General features: G+C 36.7%; 1 protein-coding gene across 1 annotated transcript; it reads right to left on the reverse strand.

Moving 5' to 3' along the window:
- Positions 1 to 1133: 1133 nt before the first annotated feature.
- LOC146625300 (uncharacterized) lies at positions 1134 to 18114 on the reverse strand. Its single transcript, XM_085362153.1, has 5 exons — positions 18048 to 18114; positions 15284 to 15598; positions 4386 to 4700; positions 3807 to 4073; positions 1134 to 1447 (listed from the first exon to the last, which is right to left on the reverse strand). The coding sequence occupies exons 1-5, from the start codon at positions 18112 to 18114 to the stop codon at positions 1134 to 1136; spliced, it is 1278 nt and encodes a 425-aa protein (XP_085218279.1).
- Between the last annotated feature and the right edge of the window lie 2001 nt (positions 18115 to 20115).

Raw genomic sequence — 20115 nt, forward strand, 5'->3', positions numbered from 1 at the left:
CTCGAGTTTTTCATTTACTCTTTGAAAAATAGTGCTGCCTCATTTTTCCTTTTCTTTATTATTCAAGCTTCTCAGTCCAGGAAACAGTAAGGATGGACACTGAATATTTAGGTTACATTTTAAAATTGACAGTAAGTTGTTTTTGTCTGCATCAGGGCAGGAGGAGAACAGAGAAAAAAATGTTGTACGTCATGAGCCGGAGTCTGTTAGTAAAAAAAATTGTTTTTTTGTTGTTGTATGGGAGCCAAAATTATTTTAATTTCCATCTGGTCTGTTTTTGCTTTCCTGAAGTCACAAAGAAACTGGAACCAGTCTGTTGTTAGTTGCTGGAAACCAAACTGGGTTTTATTAAAAGCTGCTGAGAACCATTTATTCACTGAGATCCAGAACAGAGGTTGGGGAAGCTTTTTGCTTCCATTTGTCTTAATTGGAAATGTTACTTGACAAATGTCGTTAGCTGGAAGCTAGTTGGTTGGTGTCAGATGTTGACCTTAAAATGTTTGTCAAAAACATGTTTATTATTGAAAACAATCTGCAGACCAAACTAAGCTATAACATCAATCAGAAATGACTTGATTTTGATTTCCTGTTCTACTGTCACTGAAAATTTCATACCTTTGACCTTCTGGAGCTTCAGCCTGACACTTCATCTGTTAGATGGGACAGCAGTTAATTAGGCTTTTTGTAAAAAAACCAAAAACAAACCCAAAAACAAAATGTTGTAATATTATGGAAACAATAGTTTGATCTAATGTATTAGTTCATATGCTGTCATTCATACTTTGCAGTAGTTCATTGAAATGCCTTTTCTGTACTCAGGGTTTGGTCTATAAACTGCCTAAGTCTATTAGTGCAAACATTAAAAATTAAAAATAAAAAGTTCAATCAGAATTGAATTTTACCTTTTTTTTTTTGTACTTGTACAGGAGCTGTACAGTAGCTGTACAGTATCAGGCATAATAATGCTGTAAAGCAAAGACTCGCTGCAGCGATGGCTCCTAGATGGGTTGAATTCTGAGTCCCATCATTCTTCTTTGTTGCTTTTTGATATTTTAAAAAAAAACTCTTCAGTTTTATGCAGCTTTACATTAAATTGACTAAATTAACTTGCAGACAGTTTTTGAAAATCAAACTTATGGTACCTCACCTCCGTCTGTTGGCATCATCCTTATTTCATTCTCAGACACTTTCGTCTCCTCAGCATCACTGAGTTCACAGGTGTATATCCCCTCATGATCTGCAGTAAGGTCCCGTAATGTGAGGCTGCCCGACTCTGAGACATGCTTCACGTGCTGCTCCCACCCTGCATAGACTGTGTAGGAGATGTCAGCCCCACTCCTGGTCACAATGGACTGACTGTGGTTGAATCTCCAAATGAGGTATGAGAAGGAAGTATCAGAGGGAGGGCAGAGGATTGTTGTTTCAGTGTTTGACCAACAAACAGAAGCTGAAAAAATGAAACAGAAACACTGATTATAAGTAAACACTTTGGATAACTTTGTCATCTGGATTATAAGTATTATTAATGTGCAACATCCCCCGCCCCCTTTATTTTTTTACACAGTAGCCACACAGCAAAATTGTATTGAATTTTTTTTTCAATATTTTAATATTTTTTCTATTTTTTTGTGCTAACTCAAGTACATTTTAGTCTCACATATTTTTTCCCGATTTCACCATTTTCTGTATTTATAATGCGTTAGAAAAAAATGCAAGACAGCAAAGTACCAGCTGTTGCTCCTCCTGCCCTGAGCAAACATGAGGCAAATTTGTGTGCTATCACTACTTGTAGTATGTGCGTAGCTTTAGTTTTCTTTTGTTTTTGGTCCCTCTACAACTGTACGTAGTTTTGTTTGTCAGACTTATTTATTCTTACTCCACCAGGGCTGTCCCTTGTCAAATATAGTAATTAATAATTTTATGGAATCTCAAAGTGAAGTAAATATGTGGACTCAGGATCTTATCTCTGTTTTTTGCTTTTGAGCATTGCTTGGTGTCCTAAGGTAGTGACCTCACATTGGGCTGAGTTGAGTGTGAAGTTTAGTTTCTAACCCAAGTAGAGGAGTTTAACTACCTCAGGGTTATGTTCATAAGTGTGGGAAGTGTCAAGTGGGAGACTGGAGATGTGTCTCTTTTCCATGATTCCCTAATCAACTCAAAGAGGCTTGCGTCAGTTTTGGTTGTTTTCCTTTACAATTGAGTACCACATCAGTGTGGTTGGGGTCATTGTAACAAGATGGCCTGAAGGTCCTGTGATGTTATTTGTTTGCGACACACAGACAACAACATTGGAGGCATCAAAGCCCCGTTATATCTGCTACTCAGTCTTTGGCTTTTTGTCAGACTCAGGCTGATGGTAGAGAGCCAGAGAAAGCAACTCATGGCAGTGTTGGTTTTTGTACAGCTTGTTGTGGGATATCAAAAATAGCATGATTGATTCTTGTGAAGGAGTAGTTCTAATAATAACTCATTAAGTAAAACCATTGCCTGGCCAGTCAGTGGCATGCAGTGTTGACGTCACATTTTCTCATTAACTCAAGTTGTTTGGTACTTCAGCTGAGTAGGTATGAAAACACACCAGGTACTGCCACCTAATGGAAAACCCCTAAAAACTGGGTCATGTTGAGTCAATCTAAGTAGCTACTAGTGGTGAAGGGCTAATACTGTAGTGGTGTGTTGTGGTGAGGAGAAAGCTGTGTGAAAGGAAAGCTGTTGATTTACAGGCTGATCTGTGAGTAACGACTGACAGACTAAAATTATACATATATGAGTTTCCTTTGCACATCTGGACTCAGCCTTAGAGATGGGGTGTTGAGCTTGCTAATGTGGGTGGGGCTCAGTTTCGAGCTACTACTCCTTTTCACTGAATGGAATCAAATTAAGGTGATACAGGCACCTTAATAGGATGCCTGCAGGACCCCCTCAAAGTGAGGTTTTTAAGCCATGAAATGTATTTTAGGCCTGGGGACAGAACCAGTACGCATCAGAGAAACTCTGTGTATATTGAGTATGTTTGTGTGAACAACACTGGGATTCAAATGTGAAAGGTGAAAAGTTATCTTCTCGGGTTTTTAAAAAAATGTCCCTTTACATATGAATTTGTTGAAAAGTGAAAGAAAACTACCTATTCACACACCTGAAAGCTCACACAACCTATCGATTAACATCTTCAGCTCTCCTGCTAAGAAGTGGATGTACCAACCAGTGCACAAGAATAATGTCTCATTTAGTAGGAACAATTGGCACTCACTGGGTTCATACAAAAAGGCCCACCATGCAACCCACTACGAGGCATAACTTGAAGAAAAAAACATTACTCATAGATGTACATGAACAGGATAAGCACATTTTAAATCCAATGTAATATTAAAACCACACATGCTTTTACAACAGGACCTCCAATCTTTTACAATCAAGAGATTGGAGGTCCAAACAACCAATCAACCAAATTTAGGTGTGAAAGAAAACTAACGTCCAGTTTGCCCAGAATAAAACAAACACAACACCATCACTGGTCCTTTTTGGGATCATCTTTGCAAAGGTTTGAGAAGCTAGATTTGGTGGTTTTCCTATCCTAAAGACCTAGATCCATAGAGTTTAAATTATAAAATTTACTTGACCATATTGTCACGCTCCTTTGGTAAAATGACACTAACTTGAACATTTATAACTGGTTAAACTGATGAACTGATTATTATTTCTAATATCATTTTAATACTTTTTTTAGGTTAATTTAACATCATCATAGTTTATTGGATAATATGTCTTTAATAAAAAACAAACTCTTTTTTTTTTTACATCCTTACCTGGTTTAAATAAAGTTGCTCTCTTTCTGTTTCTGTGAGTGCTGATGGTGCAGCTGTAGTCTTGATCGGTCCCACTGTCTGAAACAATCAAAGAACTGCTGATGTTGTAAAGAAGCCGTTCAGTCTGCCGGACTGTGGTGGTGGTGTTAGAAGTACTGTTGGATGAAGAGCTGGTGGACCAGGCGAGTTCAGGCTCAGGGTAGATCCCCTCTGAGCTGCAGGTGATGATGTTTCCTACCTGCTGAATGTTGACTTTACGGACAGGAGCTGCAAGAGAAAGAAAGGGAGCAGGTGTTATGTTCACATATTTTAGGTCTACTTCATCAATTTTTAAACAAATGGTGTGACACGTGTTTATACAGAAATATGATCAAGTGTTACAACAACAAAGATTTAGATTTAATATTTTTTTAAACCTATTAAAGTTCTGTGAAGCATTTTGAATCAACCTTTCATTGAAAAATCTGTGTACAAAAGTATAAGTATTACTGTGACACATTTGCAGTAAATAAAAACAGAAAAAAAGGATACTAACAGAGGAGACAAATTTATTGAATGAATAAATTGTATGTCTCTTACCACGTATCTTAAGGTTAATGAATGATTTCTGACTTTCTCCGTCAGTGCTGGTGTAGCACTTGTATTTGCCTTCGTCTCGAACCTCCACCTTTGTCAGCTGCAGTGAGGCGTTTCCTGCGGAGATCTGGTCGTTGAACAGTGACGTCCTGCCTCTGAAGCGCTCACTCTGGAGTTTGAGCTGGTCTTGGTTATTGTAGAATGAGTGGACATTAAGGTCTCCTGCTGATACCTGATGCCAGTGGATGACTACAGCAGTGCCATCATAGCTGCATGGCAACAAGCATCTCTCCATGAAAATGCAGGAGACTTCAGTATCTGCAACAACAGGTAGAGACACATAATCAAAGTCATGAATCAGAGGTTTTGTGTTTGTGTATCTGAGTTTGTTTCTTATTAGGTTTCCTTTATTATGGTGTTGGAAGTTTAGATTGTTTTAATTTAATTTGAATTAATATTTATATTTATATTAATACTTTTATGTTTTATTATTCTAGTGAGGCTGATTATTAGTAATCGAGTTATGGGTTCCATTTTTATATTTTTAACTTTTTAATCCCAGTTTTACATCATTGTTTTTTTAGTGTTTTATATTATAACATAGTTATCTAGAGTTACACCAAAATGTGTATAAATAAAGGTTTTTCACTGGTGAAGGAAAAATGTATTCAAAACAGGGCCTACCTATAAAGTCCATATATCATTCACATCAAAGAAGTCAGTGTGGATGAATTTTTGCAGTTTTTACAAAATAACTCTAACAGACTTCATTCAGGCTTAAACACCTGAAAACCTGAAGTACAAGGTTATGAAAATAAAGGACACTGAGAGCAGAATTGAACTAATTTACAGCTGATAAATGAGAAACTAAAAATATACACAATAACGATTAATGATGACCACACACCTCAAACATTTGCCAGATATGCATGTTTTGAAGCCTTCAACGTTATGAGAAATAAAATCATGTGTAATATGAGTTATATATAATGTTTGATTCAATATAATTTATCCCAACGAATAAAGCAGTTATTTTGACACTTAACCTGACAGGGTAATTTTTGAAACTTTGTAAATAAAGTTAAAGTAATATCTATTATATAGCTACAAAAAACAAACAAACAAACAAACAAAAAAAAACACTCGACCTGTGGGTAGCCTTTATCCTCCAAGCTCAAGTCCTCTACTGGAGGCCTGGGAGCTTCAGGGTCCCGCAGAGTATGTTTACTTTTCCTAGGATTTCTGCACAGAAATCTCGGATGTTGTTCCTGGGATCTGCTGAAACCAGTTATCTGTCTTGGGGAGGATCACTGCCCAAAATCTAAGCTCTTAGCAGCTTTAGCAGGGACAAGCTCTAAACACAAGATCAAGTGATCTGAGTGATAACAATATCAGGAAGAAAGAAAATTCTGACCATTTTGGTCATTTTCTGGCTTCATGTTATTCATATTATTCTTGGATTATTTATCTCATAGTAAATTTTTGTGCTGCCCCTCAATTCATTGTCAAAGTAAGATAAAAAATAAGATTTTTAGAGAGAGTTTGGCTAAGATGCACACACCATGTCCACATACCAGTCGATGCTACAGAAGAGTTTGGTGAAACACGAAATGAGCACAAAGTTACTTATTTGTAGTGCTGTTCAGAGCAAATCCAAAGTAAATCTGGTAAAATAGAATTTAATGGTGTCATTATTAAATTAGTGTAAATTTGGAACAACTGCTAAATATGATCAATAACAAAGATACCTGATACATGCATGTTTTAAAGGTTTCCACACCGAAACATAAAAACATATTTTAAATAAAGTTATGCAAAGAAACATGAAAATAAAACAAGAAATCTTTGAAATAAGAAAACACAACACAGTAGCAAACTGAAGTATGTTGTCAGAAATGTCAAACCTCAAACAGTGACAGCTGGTTGTCCTACAAGCTCTGCTACCAGCTGTCTCCTGACTCATCAACAAGAAGATATTCTAAGATTTCACTTAGGAGGTGTGCAAGAATCCACCCTAACAGGTTCTCTTGCAATCCTCAAAAGTTTAAGGACAGATTTATTTCACAATAACTATGTCAACCACAATTAAGATATTAAGATATTAGGATATTCTCTCCACACTGCAAAAACTAGGGTGATCTCTGAACTGCCGCCACCGCCCTTGCACCTTTATACACAGAGACACAGACAAAGAACATTCCACAAACTCTTACATGTTGGCCCCTTCAGCCCCATCCTTAAAGCCTTCTCCCTCACAGAGAATTATGACCTTGTTTTCTGCTTGGCCGTCACGTGAGGATTTACATCCCTGATAAACAGTCTCACTATCTGTTTAACGTCTCCCATTACAAGTGCACATGCATACAACTAAGTGAGAAAGTTTCATTACTATCACCAATGTGATATGATTATGATTAAAATATGTGATTAATACATGAGAAAATAAATCTGCTTCCACATCGGTTTAATTAAATCCTCACTGTTGGTATAGAGGACAAACTCACTATTATACACTCAAATGTTGTTTAAACCATATTCCTACTTCACTGCATAATGACTGGATTAAAAGAAAAAGAGGTTTCTTGTCGTACCTGTAATTTCTGAGGTTTATACCTGAGCTTTCTGCTTTGGAAGCTTCTAAGTTTGACTCAGTCGCTCTATCCAGTACCTCCTATATTTGGTTTGTAAACATCATAACTGTGATTTGTATTTAAAATAGATTAAGATAATATGTGCAATGAATTTTCTACTCACCTCCTCTTATAAAAGTCCACTGAAAAGTCAGGACCAACAGAAACACGACACACTTGATCCCAGCCATTATCCTGCTGTGTTTCATGGTACACTATCTGAGCGTTTAAAAGGTGAGTAAATACTACATGATGTCACATGACATCTGACCCAGCTTGTTTGTAACTTGTGCTAGGTTAGTGTACTCAATGCGATAAAATCACACCCTTCATCTGAATGTCTGAAATACTTTTTTGTGACACACTGAGGAGCAAGTTAATCATAAACTGCTCACAGTATTACTTAATCTCTTAACACAGAGTTCAACTGCCCAACCAGAAAAAAATGTTTGGATGAATAAGAATCAGTGACACTGTCTGAGGTACTTGGGCGTAACTTTGTGCTGAACATTGGGGGTCAAGATCTCTGTTTAAATAAATAAATAATCTGAGTAAAGTCTCAAATGGCTAAACATGCAACCATTTTGCTGGTAATAACTGAGTGAAGAAAATCAACAACCTTTTTATGCAAGATAATTCATAACTTTATCGGGGAGGAGTGGGGGGGGGGGGGGTATTTTGGCTGGGTCTGATTATTGGGGGGGGGGGGGGGGGGGGGGGGGGGGTCATGGTTATCCAGTCATGGTTTACTGAGAGTCTAAATATTTTCTCTGATTGTAGAACTGTGGACGTGATGTTAGTCTTGGACTTGGCCAAGGTTCACTTGCCCTGGTGCTGAACAGGACCTGGGTATGTCACATAACCACTATAAGTATACTGGAATCATCTCTTCACAACTAAAGATGGATGAATACATAAAAGTTTAAGTAAGACTGTCACCTTCTGATATTTCATCTTGTCAGGGTGTGCGTGGAGGAGAGGAAGACATGACCCAAACGCTGGACTCACGGTGCAGGATAATGGTGTTTATTATGCCGAAGTACATGGAAGTAACATGAACAGAACAACAGGAAATGAGAACGAGTGACAAAATAAACTGAACCTGAACAAACTGAAAACACTGGGTCACTGACCCAGGAACCCTGACACATATTACATACATTTCTTTTATTGGGCCCAAAACTGGACTTCATTAGTAAATAAGTGATGTCACAGTGGCTACATCTACTGTTAGTAAACAGTTGTTATCCAGACGTCATGGAATCAGATGGAGTTGGATGTTAGTGGGGTGAGCATTTTTGCATAGCATTTATTTTTTGTCATTGTCAAACAGGAGATTTTAGATAATTTCAGCATGCATTAGCAGAATACTGCTGGACAAATATAGCAGGTCACAGATCCTGCCTCTAAACTCTGTCAACCCCTTTCTTTTCATTTTCAAGCACAGCTACTTTCATGCCTAGTAGTGTATTTTATGAACCAAATTGCACAGTTTTAGCCATAGCTGAACCCTAAACCCTGGGAAGATGTCTTTATTTATGCAAAGGAAAAGACAAAAAATCAAGAACCACGTATTGAAAATAAATTGGAACAAACAGGAATGAGGCTCTTAGTCTCTATGCTTCATCGTGTGATAAAATACCAACTCAACTCACATACAGGCATGAGTTACTGCTCTCTCATGTTTACTTCAGTTTTGTCTGATATCAGGCTACTTTTGTCTTTTATTTTGTTTGTTTATTAGATGTTTATTAGACAATCCTAAAACCATGCAACAAAAAAAAAAAAAAACACCCAACAAAAACAAACAATCTGAATCTCTTCTTAGGGTAACTCAGTCCCTCTTCCATAGACTAAAATTTATGTTCCAGCATGTTTTACAATGCTGCTTCTACCTCTTGGTTTCCCCACTTCAAAATGTTATTAAAGGCAAAGGGCGATGCAAAACAAAACCAAAAAGGGATGAACCAAAGCTAGAGACACAGGGAAACCACAAGGAAACGCACACAACACTTTGAGATGATGCGACATGGAACAGATGGAGACTCTGACACAAATACACAGAGGGTAATGAGAGACATTGGAGCACAAGGGGAACACAGCTGAGGACAATTATACATGACAAGACAGGGAGGACACGAAAGTGAATATACTGACACAAGACGTACCTTCAACGCAACACAGGAAGTACGACAGACACACACAAGCACAGGCCACGATATGAGAGCAGAGGGAACACAGGGACGTGGGACCAGGGCAGGCACAGAGACACAGACATGACTCAAGCTTTATAACATAGAAAACGTGGACATAAAACATGACAGATTAACAGACGTAGACTTAACATGGCGAACAGGAAACTTAACACGGGGGGGATGGCACAAAGGAGTCATAAGGAAACAAGAACTGTAACTAGGCAACCTAGGAGCTAACAAAGACTAAATGAACCAAACCATAAACAATGAATATCAAAATACAATGAAACACAAAAACACTGGATCACACGACCCAGAACCATGACATTTAGTCTGTTACTGTTACTGTCTTGGAGCAACTGTAACCCATGTCATTTAATCTGATTCTGATATGACTGAGGACTCAAGTGGAGGACACAGTGAAAGGTTCAGAAAATTTAATGAACAGAATTGGATTTATTTTTTAATCTATAGAGCTACAGAAAAGGTTGGTTAAAATGCCGCGTGGCTAGGGAAAATAAGTTATAAGTATTTAATTGAAGTTTTTCTTCTTTGTGTTGTAGTTTTGTGTCAGAAAATTGTGTCAGAATGACAAATGGAGTGATACTGAGATCTTTCCAAGACCGGACAAACTTGTGTTTGAAACATGGGACGCCATCCTCAACACATAAACATGAAGAAATATGCATTTGGAGTCATGTCGAGCTTCAGATCCACATACATATGTGAGCATCTATTCTTTACCATGAAACAAACACCGCTCACACCTCACAGACAACAGCATGCAATCCAGCGCAGATGAAAGTGACTTTGTACAGCCCCGATTTGCAGTCCCATTAAGTCCCATTAACCAGGTAAAATACATATTTATGCAGCTGTTTTCAAAATATTTATTTTTCATTGTTTAGTGACATAGTGCTTTTTTTCCAATGTATTTTTTAAATTCAGGTCAAGGCTCTGCTACAGGCTCCGAAAGCCCAAAGGCGATATAAGGATGACTGCTCACCACAGTTTTTGTTTGCTACATGGACAATTTAAGTTCAGCTTTTTATTTGTGTTTCTTTTTTGTTATTATTTTTTAAGAGTTCAAAATGTGTTCATTAAATAAATACAATTTAATTTTCTCTGTAGCACTTCATGGATTTCATAAGCAACAAACTATAGTTTATACAAAGTGTAAAGGTAAAAAAAACTAACAAAAAAAAACAATATATGCAGTCGGCCCCAACTTGACATGAATACATTTTACTCTATATTTATTTCTTTGCACTATAGTTAAAAAAATATATAACTAAACTAAACTCAAGTTTTTCTTTCCACATTTCAACATTTTTCCTTCTTTTTTATCATTCAGTTTGTCAAAGACTCCAAGCTCCACAATCCCGGAAACAGCAGGGATGGATATTAAAATATTTAGGTTATATTATAAAATTAACAGTAAGTCTGCTCTGAGGAGGAGAGAGAAAAACATGCTGTACTTCAAGAGACGGAGTCTGCTAGTAAAAAAAATCTTTGTTTGCAGTGTAGAAAATGTGAAGCATGCTTTCAGTGTTCTTGTTCCTCAGCGACAGTGTGTCCCAGTAACAGCTCCACATCACAGATGTGAAGGTTTTCTTCTGTAGTTGTTCATCTGTTAAACTTCCAGCTTTGCTGAGCTGACAGCCAAAATGATTTTAGCTTCTAACTTAATGCTGGTCTGTTTTTGCTTCCCTGAGATCACAAAGAAATTGTAACTGTTCCGTTCTTAGTTGCTGGGAGATAAAATGTGTTTGCTCTGGAATTCATTGAAACCTTCTGGCCATCATTTATTCCTTTATGTCCAGAACATAGGATAGGGAAGTTTTTTGTTTCCACCTGTCTTAACTGTAATTGTTACTTGACAGAGGCAGTTCACTGTTCACTGGAAGCTGCTTTGTTGGTGTCAGATGTGTTGGTTGAAATGAAAACTCATGTTCATTATTGCAGAAACCTCACTGGTACAGACAAAAAGAAGTCATCACATCAATCAACATTTTCTTAATTTGATGTTCTGTTTAATTCTGCTTTGATTGAGTTCAGTGTTTTCATATCCTGAATGTTGTTCAACTTTATTCTGATGGTGAAAAAAAAAGTTTTAATTTTATGATGACAATTCTGTCCTTTAATATGTTGTTTTATAAACTGTCATTTGTGCAGTGTTGTAGTTCATTACGATGCATTTCATTTACTTACTCTTGGTTAGTATGGAGAGCTGGTGATACATCTGTATTTAGAAAAACAACAATATTAGTACAAACATGCAAAAAAACCCAAACAGTTCTAATAAAGGCAGAACTCAGTTTTACCCTGTTATTTTCATCCACCACAGGACTGCTGCTAATACTGCTAATACTGCTATAACAAAAAGTCCTCCAATGATCCCTCCTATGGTGGCTCTCAGCTGGTTTGGATGCAGACTCTGAGAACTGTCATTTGGTGGATCTTTAAAAAAGAAAAAAATCTCTTCAGTTTAAAGACAGAGACAGTAAGGTAACAACTGTTTGCTTTTCCTGTCACATTCCAGCATGTCCTGAGCAACACAGGACAGGGGGTAAATGTGTGTGCTACCACTGTCTCTAGTATGTGCTTATCTTTAGTTGTTTTTAGTACAACTCTAGATTTGTTCATATAAATGGACACTGGACTGGACCCAGTGCAGGTAGTGGGAGACTGTTACGGCCCAGCAGGGCCTCCTCCTGAAGGTGCCTGTGTGGGCGTGTCCCACTACCTCTTCTGCCTGAGGTGCCACCTTTCCCTTTTGTGCAGCTGACTCTCATCAGTAATCAAGGAGATCTAAGCCCAGGGAAAGGTGAGCTCTGGGCCAGAGTGCCATTAGTGTGGTTACAGCTAGTGAGCTGCGTGTCTGTGTTTGTATCTAGTGAGCTGCTTTCTTTTTGACTTACTTTGTACTTTATTGGCTAACGTTTGAGTTTTGTTTGTTTCCTTAAATGGTGATAGCGGCTTGTCCGTCTCTTTTAGTTGAGCTACTTTAATAAAACTATTTAATTTAACCCTTCTGCCTCCTTGACTCCTCTTTCTGACCCGGACACTTTTTGTTACTTCCCCCTCACCGCCTGGACCCTTTTAGGGGAACGTAACAGAGACAGAAGGACTCTGGCCAAAATAACATCTCTGATGGACAGAGTCTCCCACCCCATGCATTTAAATGTTGCTGAACTGCAGAGCTGCTTCAGTGACAGGCTGCTACAGATGCATGAAGGAGCGTATCAGCAGGTCCTTCCTCCCTGCAGCTGTCAGACTGTACAATCAAAACTGCTCCCAACAATCATCGATGTTTACATCAGCGCTGTAACTGCAATAATTTAATCAACTGATTCACACTACAACCTGGTTTGCCTCTTATCTGTAGTTATTTTTATTTAATTTAATAACTGTACAGTACTCTGTTTAGAGTAACCATTGCCCATATGTAAATATGTAAGAAAAAAATGTGTATGTTTCTGTTCTGTGTCCTGTGTACTATTTGTTTGTATATGTGTCTTTCTGGCTGCTGTTACAACCAAGTTTCAATTTACAGGCCAATATATGTTCCTATCTGCAGCTATGGGCACCACCTCTGTGTACAGATCTAAGGTCTATGATTATGAATAAAATCAGTGGAAATTAGTTTGCTCTGAAGTGGGTCCAGTGTCAGCCTTAGAAGCAAGTTGTAGAACTTGGTTATTTGGGAAGACTCACAGTAGAGCTACTACTCCTCTTTACTAAAATAAAAAAAAAAAGCCTGCTAATATGTTTCAGGCGAATAATGTAGGACCTGCAGCAGACCGTACTGGAGAGATCCGTTTCAATTATTATAAATTGGGGTCAAAATGACCCAGACTAGTATCATCATATAAATACGAGACAAATAATTTTACTTGGAGTTAATTAAAACTAATATCAGAATCAAAAGATGGCGAATAGACTTGGACTGCCTGTTGGACAAAAACTGCAAGCGGTGTTAAAGAAAGGGTTTACACTAAATGCAAATTAACTGTCACTTTGTAAAGATATTAATACTAATCAATTTTCTTCCTTAGATGACATTAATAGCAACTTATAATAATTTGAAAAAAATTAAGTTTTCATCTCACTGTAAAACATTCTTATGGTCTCCATGGACCTCAGCTGTACTTTATGTATGTGAAGTATGTTTATCAGATGTGTAAGGTGAAAAGCTGTCTTCTCTGGTCACTGACAGGATGTCCCCTTATATCTTAATTTGCTTCAAACATGAAAGAAAACTGCCTCCTCAAAATCCTCAGACAAGCTTCAGATTCAAACCCAGAACCCTCCTGCATAAAGTGGAAGTACCCACCCCACCACCATAATGCCTCAGTGGGAACAACAAATACTGACTAAAGTTCCTACAAAAAGACCTCAGCAAAAACATATGTACATGTAGATGTATATGAATGAACTAAGCATATTTTAAACATGTTGAGACCAATCCATGGTCCTGGGATCTATAGATAACATTTACTTGACCACATTGTTGCAGCTTCACCCCTCGGTTTGGAAAATGACTCCAAATTGGACTTTTTAGGAACTAATAAAACTAAAACTGATTAATTATTAAATTGTGTAATATAATTTTAATATTTTTAGTTGAATCCAACATGCATCATATTTTATTAGATCATACTTTTTAAGTTATATAGAAAATTGTAGCTGAAGATGTCATAAAATAGTGTTGTAAATGTGTATTGTAAGTATTAACGACTTTACATCCTTACTTGGTTTAAATAAAGTTGCCTTCTCTCCGTTTCTGCGAGTGCTGATGGTGCAGCTGTAGTCTCGATCAGTCTCACTGATCAGTCTCAGCAATAACTATTGCTGATGTAAAATGGAAATTCTATATGTACTGAATTAACATGTAAATTTCCACTTAGTTACCTTCATCACTCCTTACATTTGTTTGTAACTGTTAGTTCCTTCCTGTTTCTGCGAGTGCTGATGGTGCAGCTGTACTTTAGATCCCTATCACTGCTCGAAGGGATCAAAGAACTGCTGATGTTGTAGAGAAGCCGCTCAGTCGGCTGGACTGTGATGTTCTTGGAAGTTACGTTGGATGAAGGACTGGTGGACCAGGTGAGTTCAGGTTTAGGGTAGATGTCCTCTGAGCTGCAGGTGATGATGTTTCCTACCTGCTGAATGCTGACTTTTTGGATCGGAGCTGCAAAAGCAGAAAAAAACACATGTTTTATGTTCACATATGGACCAAGTTTAACAGGAACAAGGATTTCATTTTTTGTATCTGTGGAAGTTCTATGAGGTGTTTTGAATCAGCTTTTTGTGAGCAGCAGATCTTTTCATGCTGTGTGAAAGCTTTTTTTTATTATATTAATCCATGTTCCACAACAGAAAGATTTATTATCATGGTTGCTTTTCCCACACATTTTTGAAGCTACCAGGATAAAAAAAGAAAAGCTCTAATAAATATTAATTTTTATGATGTTCGAATGTAAATATGAATATAAACTCAAACTCAACAATTTACTAGCTTTTCAGTTCAATTCAACTTTACTTATATAGCGCCAAATCACAACAACAGTCGCCTCAAGGCACTTTATATTGTACGCATGACAAGACAGGGACAATACGAAACTGAATGTTAAATATTCAGTCTGAATATTTAACATTGCGACTGTTTAGTGGCGATTTGCCGTTTTGCTGCATGTATTTCATCTTGGAGCAATTCTTGACCACTCAGCCTTGAATAAATAAAAATCACATCCTCATATTCTAATCACAATTCAAACTAACAACTGTACAAGTACACACAGCATGTTATTCATAGTTTCAGTTGAAAAATTCTGTGAATAAAAGTGTAAATATTCTGGCACAAAGTAGCAATAGACACAAAATATAGACATTTTCTAATAAACAAATACCAAAAAACAAAACCGCACTACAGAGAACACAAATTTCTTGAATAATTGCACTGTGTATGTATTTACAATTTACAATGTATCTTTAGGTTAATAAAGGATTGTTGGTTTCCGCTGTCAGTTCAACACTGAATTTCTTGAATAAATGTATAGTTTTTGTCTCTTACCATCTATCTTTAGGTTGATAAATGACTCCTTGTTTCCATCGATGGTGCTGGTGTAGCACTTGTATTTGCCTTCATCTCGAACCTCCACCTTTGTCAGCTGCAGTGAGGCGTTTCCTGTGGAGATCTGGTCGTTGAACAGTGATGTCCTGCCTCTGAAGCGCTGGTTCTGATGTTCCAGCTGATCTTTGTTGTGGTAGAATGAGTGGACAGTAATGTCTCCTGCTGATACCTGATGCCAGTGGATGACTACATCTCTGCCACCATAGCTGCATGGCAACATGCATCTCTCCATGAAAATGCAGGACACCTCAGTATCTGCAACAACAGGTAGAGACACATGATCAAAGTCATGAATCAGAGGTTTTGTGTTTGTGTACTTGAGTTGTTTCTGTTTGGGTTTTCCTTCATTATAGAGTTAGAAGTTTTGATTCTTTTAGTTCAATTTGGATGAATTTTATTTTTTTATTATTCTACTGAGGCTGTTATGTGTTTGTAGAGTTTTAGGTTCCAGTTTATATATTTTACTTTTTACCCTGTCTGTCTGATCCTCTGTCACATTCTTTCTGTGTCAGTCACGGTTCCCTTATTATTATTACTTTGTGTTTGTTTATTTTTTTTGTATTGTACTGTATCAAGAGAAGAAAACGAGAAATAATAAAACACAGCTGCTCGACTGGAATGTAGTCTCGGTCTGCACCACAAACTGTTAAACTATCAGGAAGCTCTTTCTAAACTTGCTCATTAGATTTAAAAGAAGTTTCCTGAACTTTGACCTGAATCTCAGAATTACAGAAATACATTTGCTGACATATAAATTCATGTTAATGTAAATTATTAATTATAATATATTATAATATAATTATCTAGAGTACAAATGAAAAATTGTTTAAATAATAATTTTTCACTAATGAAGGAAAAATGTTTTCAAAACAGGGCCTTCCTATAAAGTCATATATCATTCATATCAAAGACGACTGTGTGGATGAATTTTTCAGTTATTACAAAAGAACTCTAACAGACTCCATTCAGGCTTAAACACCTGAAGACCTGAAGTACAAGGTTATGAAAATAGGACACTGCTACCATGAGAGCAGAATTTAACAAAACTACATCTGATAAATGAGAATCTAAAAATATACACAATAATAATTACTGATGACCACACACCTCAAACATAAATTTGTCACATCTGCATGTTTTCAAATCTTTAACATTATGAGAAATAAAATCATGTATAACGAGATAATTGTTATACCTTGTAGTTACATACACTTTGATTTGCTATAATTTATCCAACCAAATGAAGCAGTTATTTTGACGTTTATCCTGACATGTGATTTTCTTAAACTTTACAGATAAAGTTAGAGTAAAAGGTGGATATATTTAAATTTGTTTTATTTTTATTTTTTTAAAAAGTGCCACTAAGAACAATTTTGCTTCTGTGCATCCAAACAATGTATAAACCTTATTCACATTTCATGATAAATCGTTTTTGACATTGTTGCCTCCACTCCCACACGCTGAATGTGTTCAGTTTCATTCCGTCTCCAACCCAGCGCCTACAGCAGGGTGCAAAATGCTAGCAAGCAGGCATACGTGGACTGCTATGACCAAGTGGCCAGCAGAGTGTCCAGGAACATCTGTGCCACGTATGCCCTGGAGGTACAAATGTTACACCGACCCTAGGGTGGTTAAGAAAGACCGAGCTAAGATCAGAGGGACTTCCAGATACAGATGGATAAAAGGGTGGCGGCTAACCAACCAGACATAGTAGTAGTGGGCAAACCGAGTAAGACGGTCGTAGTGATAGATTTAGAGATACTGAGTGATGGCAGCATCAGGGAGAATGAACATTCTGGCCATTTTGATCATTTTCTAGCTTCATGTTAGTCATGTCATACTAATGTTTTGGGCTGCCCCTCAGTTTATCATCAAAGAAAGATTAAAAAAAAAGAAAAGAAAGAGCTTCCCTAAGATGTAAACACCATATCCATATACCAGAGGATGCTGCAGAAAGAGTAAAACAGGAAATGAGAAAAAGTAATTTATTTGTAGCGCTATTATACTATACTATCAATAACAAACTGATACATAGACTAGTAATATGCATGTTTTAAAGACTTCCAGATTGAGACAAAATAACATAACACGAGACATAAAAATGTTTAAATAAAGTTATGTACAGAAACATGAAAATGAAAAAAGAAAAGACTTATTTGAGGTAAGGAGAGACAACACAGTAGTACACTGAAGTATGTTGTCAGAGATTTCAAACCTCAGAGTGACAGCTGTTTGCTGACTCGTCAACAAGAAATATTCATGCAGGAATCCATCCTAACAGGTTGTCTTACAATCCTTTAAAGGTCTCTAAAGTTTAAGAACAGATTTACTTCACAATAACCATGTAAACACAATTCATTGGGATATCTTGCAGTCACAGTTTGACTCCTGTTACCGTACAGAAAGTTGTAAATACTTCAGTTTTCCTTTGATTATAAACTCATCTTTGTGTATGTTTAATTAAATTAAACTCACTATTGTGCAGTCAAACATTGTGTGAACCATATTCCTACTTCACTGAATAATGATCACATTAAAAAAGAGGTTTCTTGCTGTACCTGTAATTTCTGAGATTTATACCTGAGCTTTAAGTTTGACTCAGTCTCTCTCTTCAGTACCTCCTATATTTGGTTTGTAAACATCATAACTGTGATTTGTATTCACAATAGATTCAAGTAATAAATGCAGTGAAGCTTTTACTCACCTGCTTTTACAAAAGTCCACTGAAAAGTCAGGACCACCAAAAACACGACACACTTGATCCCAGCCATTGTCCTGCTGTTTCATGGTACACGATCTGAGTGTTTGTGAGTAAATACATCTACATGACGTCACATGACATCTGACCCAGCTGGTTTGCTGCTTACAGCAGCTTAGCATATTCACTGTGACGATAATCACACCCTTCATCTGAATGTCTGAAATACTTTTTTTGTGACACACTGAGGAACAAGTTAATCAGAAACTGCTCACAGTATTCATGTAATCAACTTCTTAACACAGAGTTCAACTGTCCAACCAGAAAATTTGTGAATGACAAAGAATAAAAAGAACCCAAAATACTTCTATAATATTTCACTGACACTGTGTGGTGTGTGTGGCAGGACTACATAGTGCAGAAAAATGTTTCTGTTATGGTTTACTCTGAATATTTTCTCTGACTGGATAATTGTGGATGGTAGCCTTGGTCTGGCCTTGGACTTAGCCTGGGTTCTTTTGCTCTGGTGCTGAAGAGGTAAGCTATAGAAATGCCTTTTTCATTTTAATGTGGAGCATGTTACTGACTCAGTATAATGTCTAGGATACAATTCTGCTTTAGATTACGTTTGTCTAAATCTGACTGCAGTGCTTTAAAGCAGACACTGAGAAACTGAGCAAGGTCATTTGGACAGGTGTGACACAGGAGGAAGAGAATTTCCTTTGATAGATAATATTTGGGCCATTTTTAAGTTGTCATACTGTACTGTAAGATTTTCTTCAAGTATATGTTTTTCACATTATATCATTTCGACCATTATTTCCAGGCATCTTCACAGAGTAACGTAGGAGATAACTTTGTCGTTTTGTGAAAAAAAAATTCACTTCAGCATCCCCTGCTGGAGAAAAAACAACGATTTATTGTTAGACATGATACATTTTAATTAAAAAAATGAACCAAAACTAATGAAAATATAAATTGTAGGTTAACAAGAAGGATAATGCATTTAATATTTTTATGGTTTTCTTTTTTTGAAACATCAGAGGAAAGTTGATGACTCACAGATGACTGAAAACATCTTCAAGATTTTGTATAAACATCATTTCATTTTAAAATTATATTTCTTAAAATAACTTGATTTAAAAATAAAATAAGATCACACTCAATAAAACAATCTCCTGTCCAGATGTTTCAAGTTTCTGTTCTTGCTTTTTTAATGTTTTTTGCTTGTGCAGTTTCCTAAAGTACCATCCTCGGTCACTGATGCTTTGTTCTTTTTTATTTTTGCAGTTTTTGCAGGTAAAGACAAACTCAAAGATTATTGTCACCCTTGAAAATACTTAATTACATTAATATCCTTCCAGCCTAGGTAATCATTTTCCTCTTTAAAAGATGTTAAAGAACAACAAAAAAAGCAAAAACACATGATCTTCTCTTTGCTTTGAGCCCTCGCTCGTACAAACACAGATTTGTGGATTAACCAAACAAGATTCTTATGGGACAAGTGAAAACACGGTTTTCATCCGACTGTCATTTTTGATTGATTATATTGCCCAACTGTATGAAGAATACAGTAAGAGTCTAAATGCCACATAAACACAAGCACAAGAATGAGCACTTATTTTGATGTTAAAATGTCTAAAATAATGAACAGTGTCAACTTAAAAACAAAACAAAACACAAAGTCAAGAAAGTCAAGAACCAAAATCAATCAAAAAAGACAAAAAACACACAGGTTCTTCCAGCAGCTCATGTGGTTACAAAAGCTGCAAAAAATAATCGTCTGCAAAGGGAGTCTGATATAATATTTGCTGCAGGTAAATTTGCTAACATTCACCTCAGTTGATTAAGGTAAGGACATGAGGAGGAAACAGTAGGAGCTGTGTGAGGCTACTAAAGGCAGTGGATCCCTCAGCAGCTGGATTACAAGGAGCACAGGTAACATACGTGTACCAGTTGTTTCAGAGGTATTCAAGTATAAAATAATAATAAACATATTTGGAAAGTTTTGGTTCTATAGCGTTGTTTTGTTATAACTTTATTATGAATTAAGTGCAAGAGTTGTTAAGTGTGG

The sequence above is a fragment of the Diplotaxodon limnothrissa genome, linkage group LG9, assembly GCF_057381915.1.
Source record: "Diplotaxodon limnothrissa isolate DT_005_m linkage group LG9, D_limnothrissa_male_GT1.1, whole genome shotgun sequence".
Lineage (NCBI taxonomy): Eukaryota > Metazoa > Chordata > Actinopteri > Cichliformes > Cichlidae > Diplotaxodon > Diplotaxodon limnothrissa.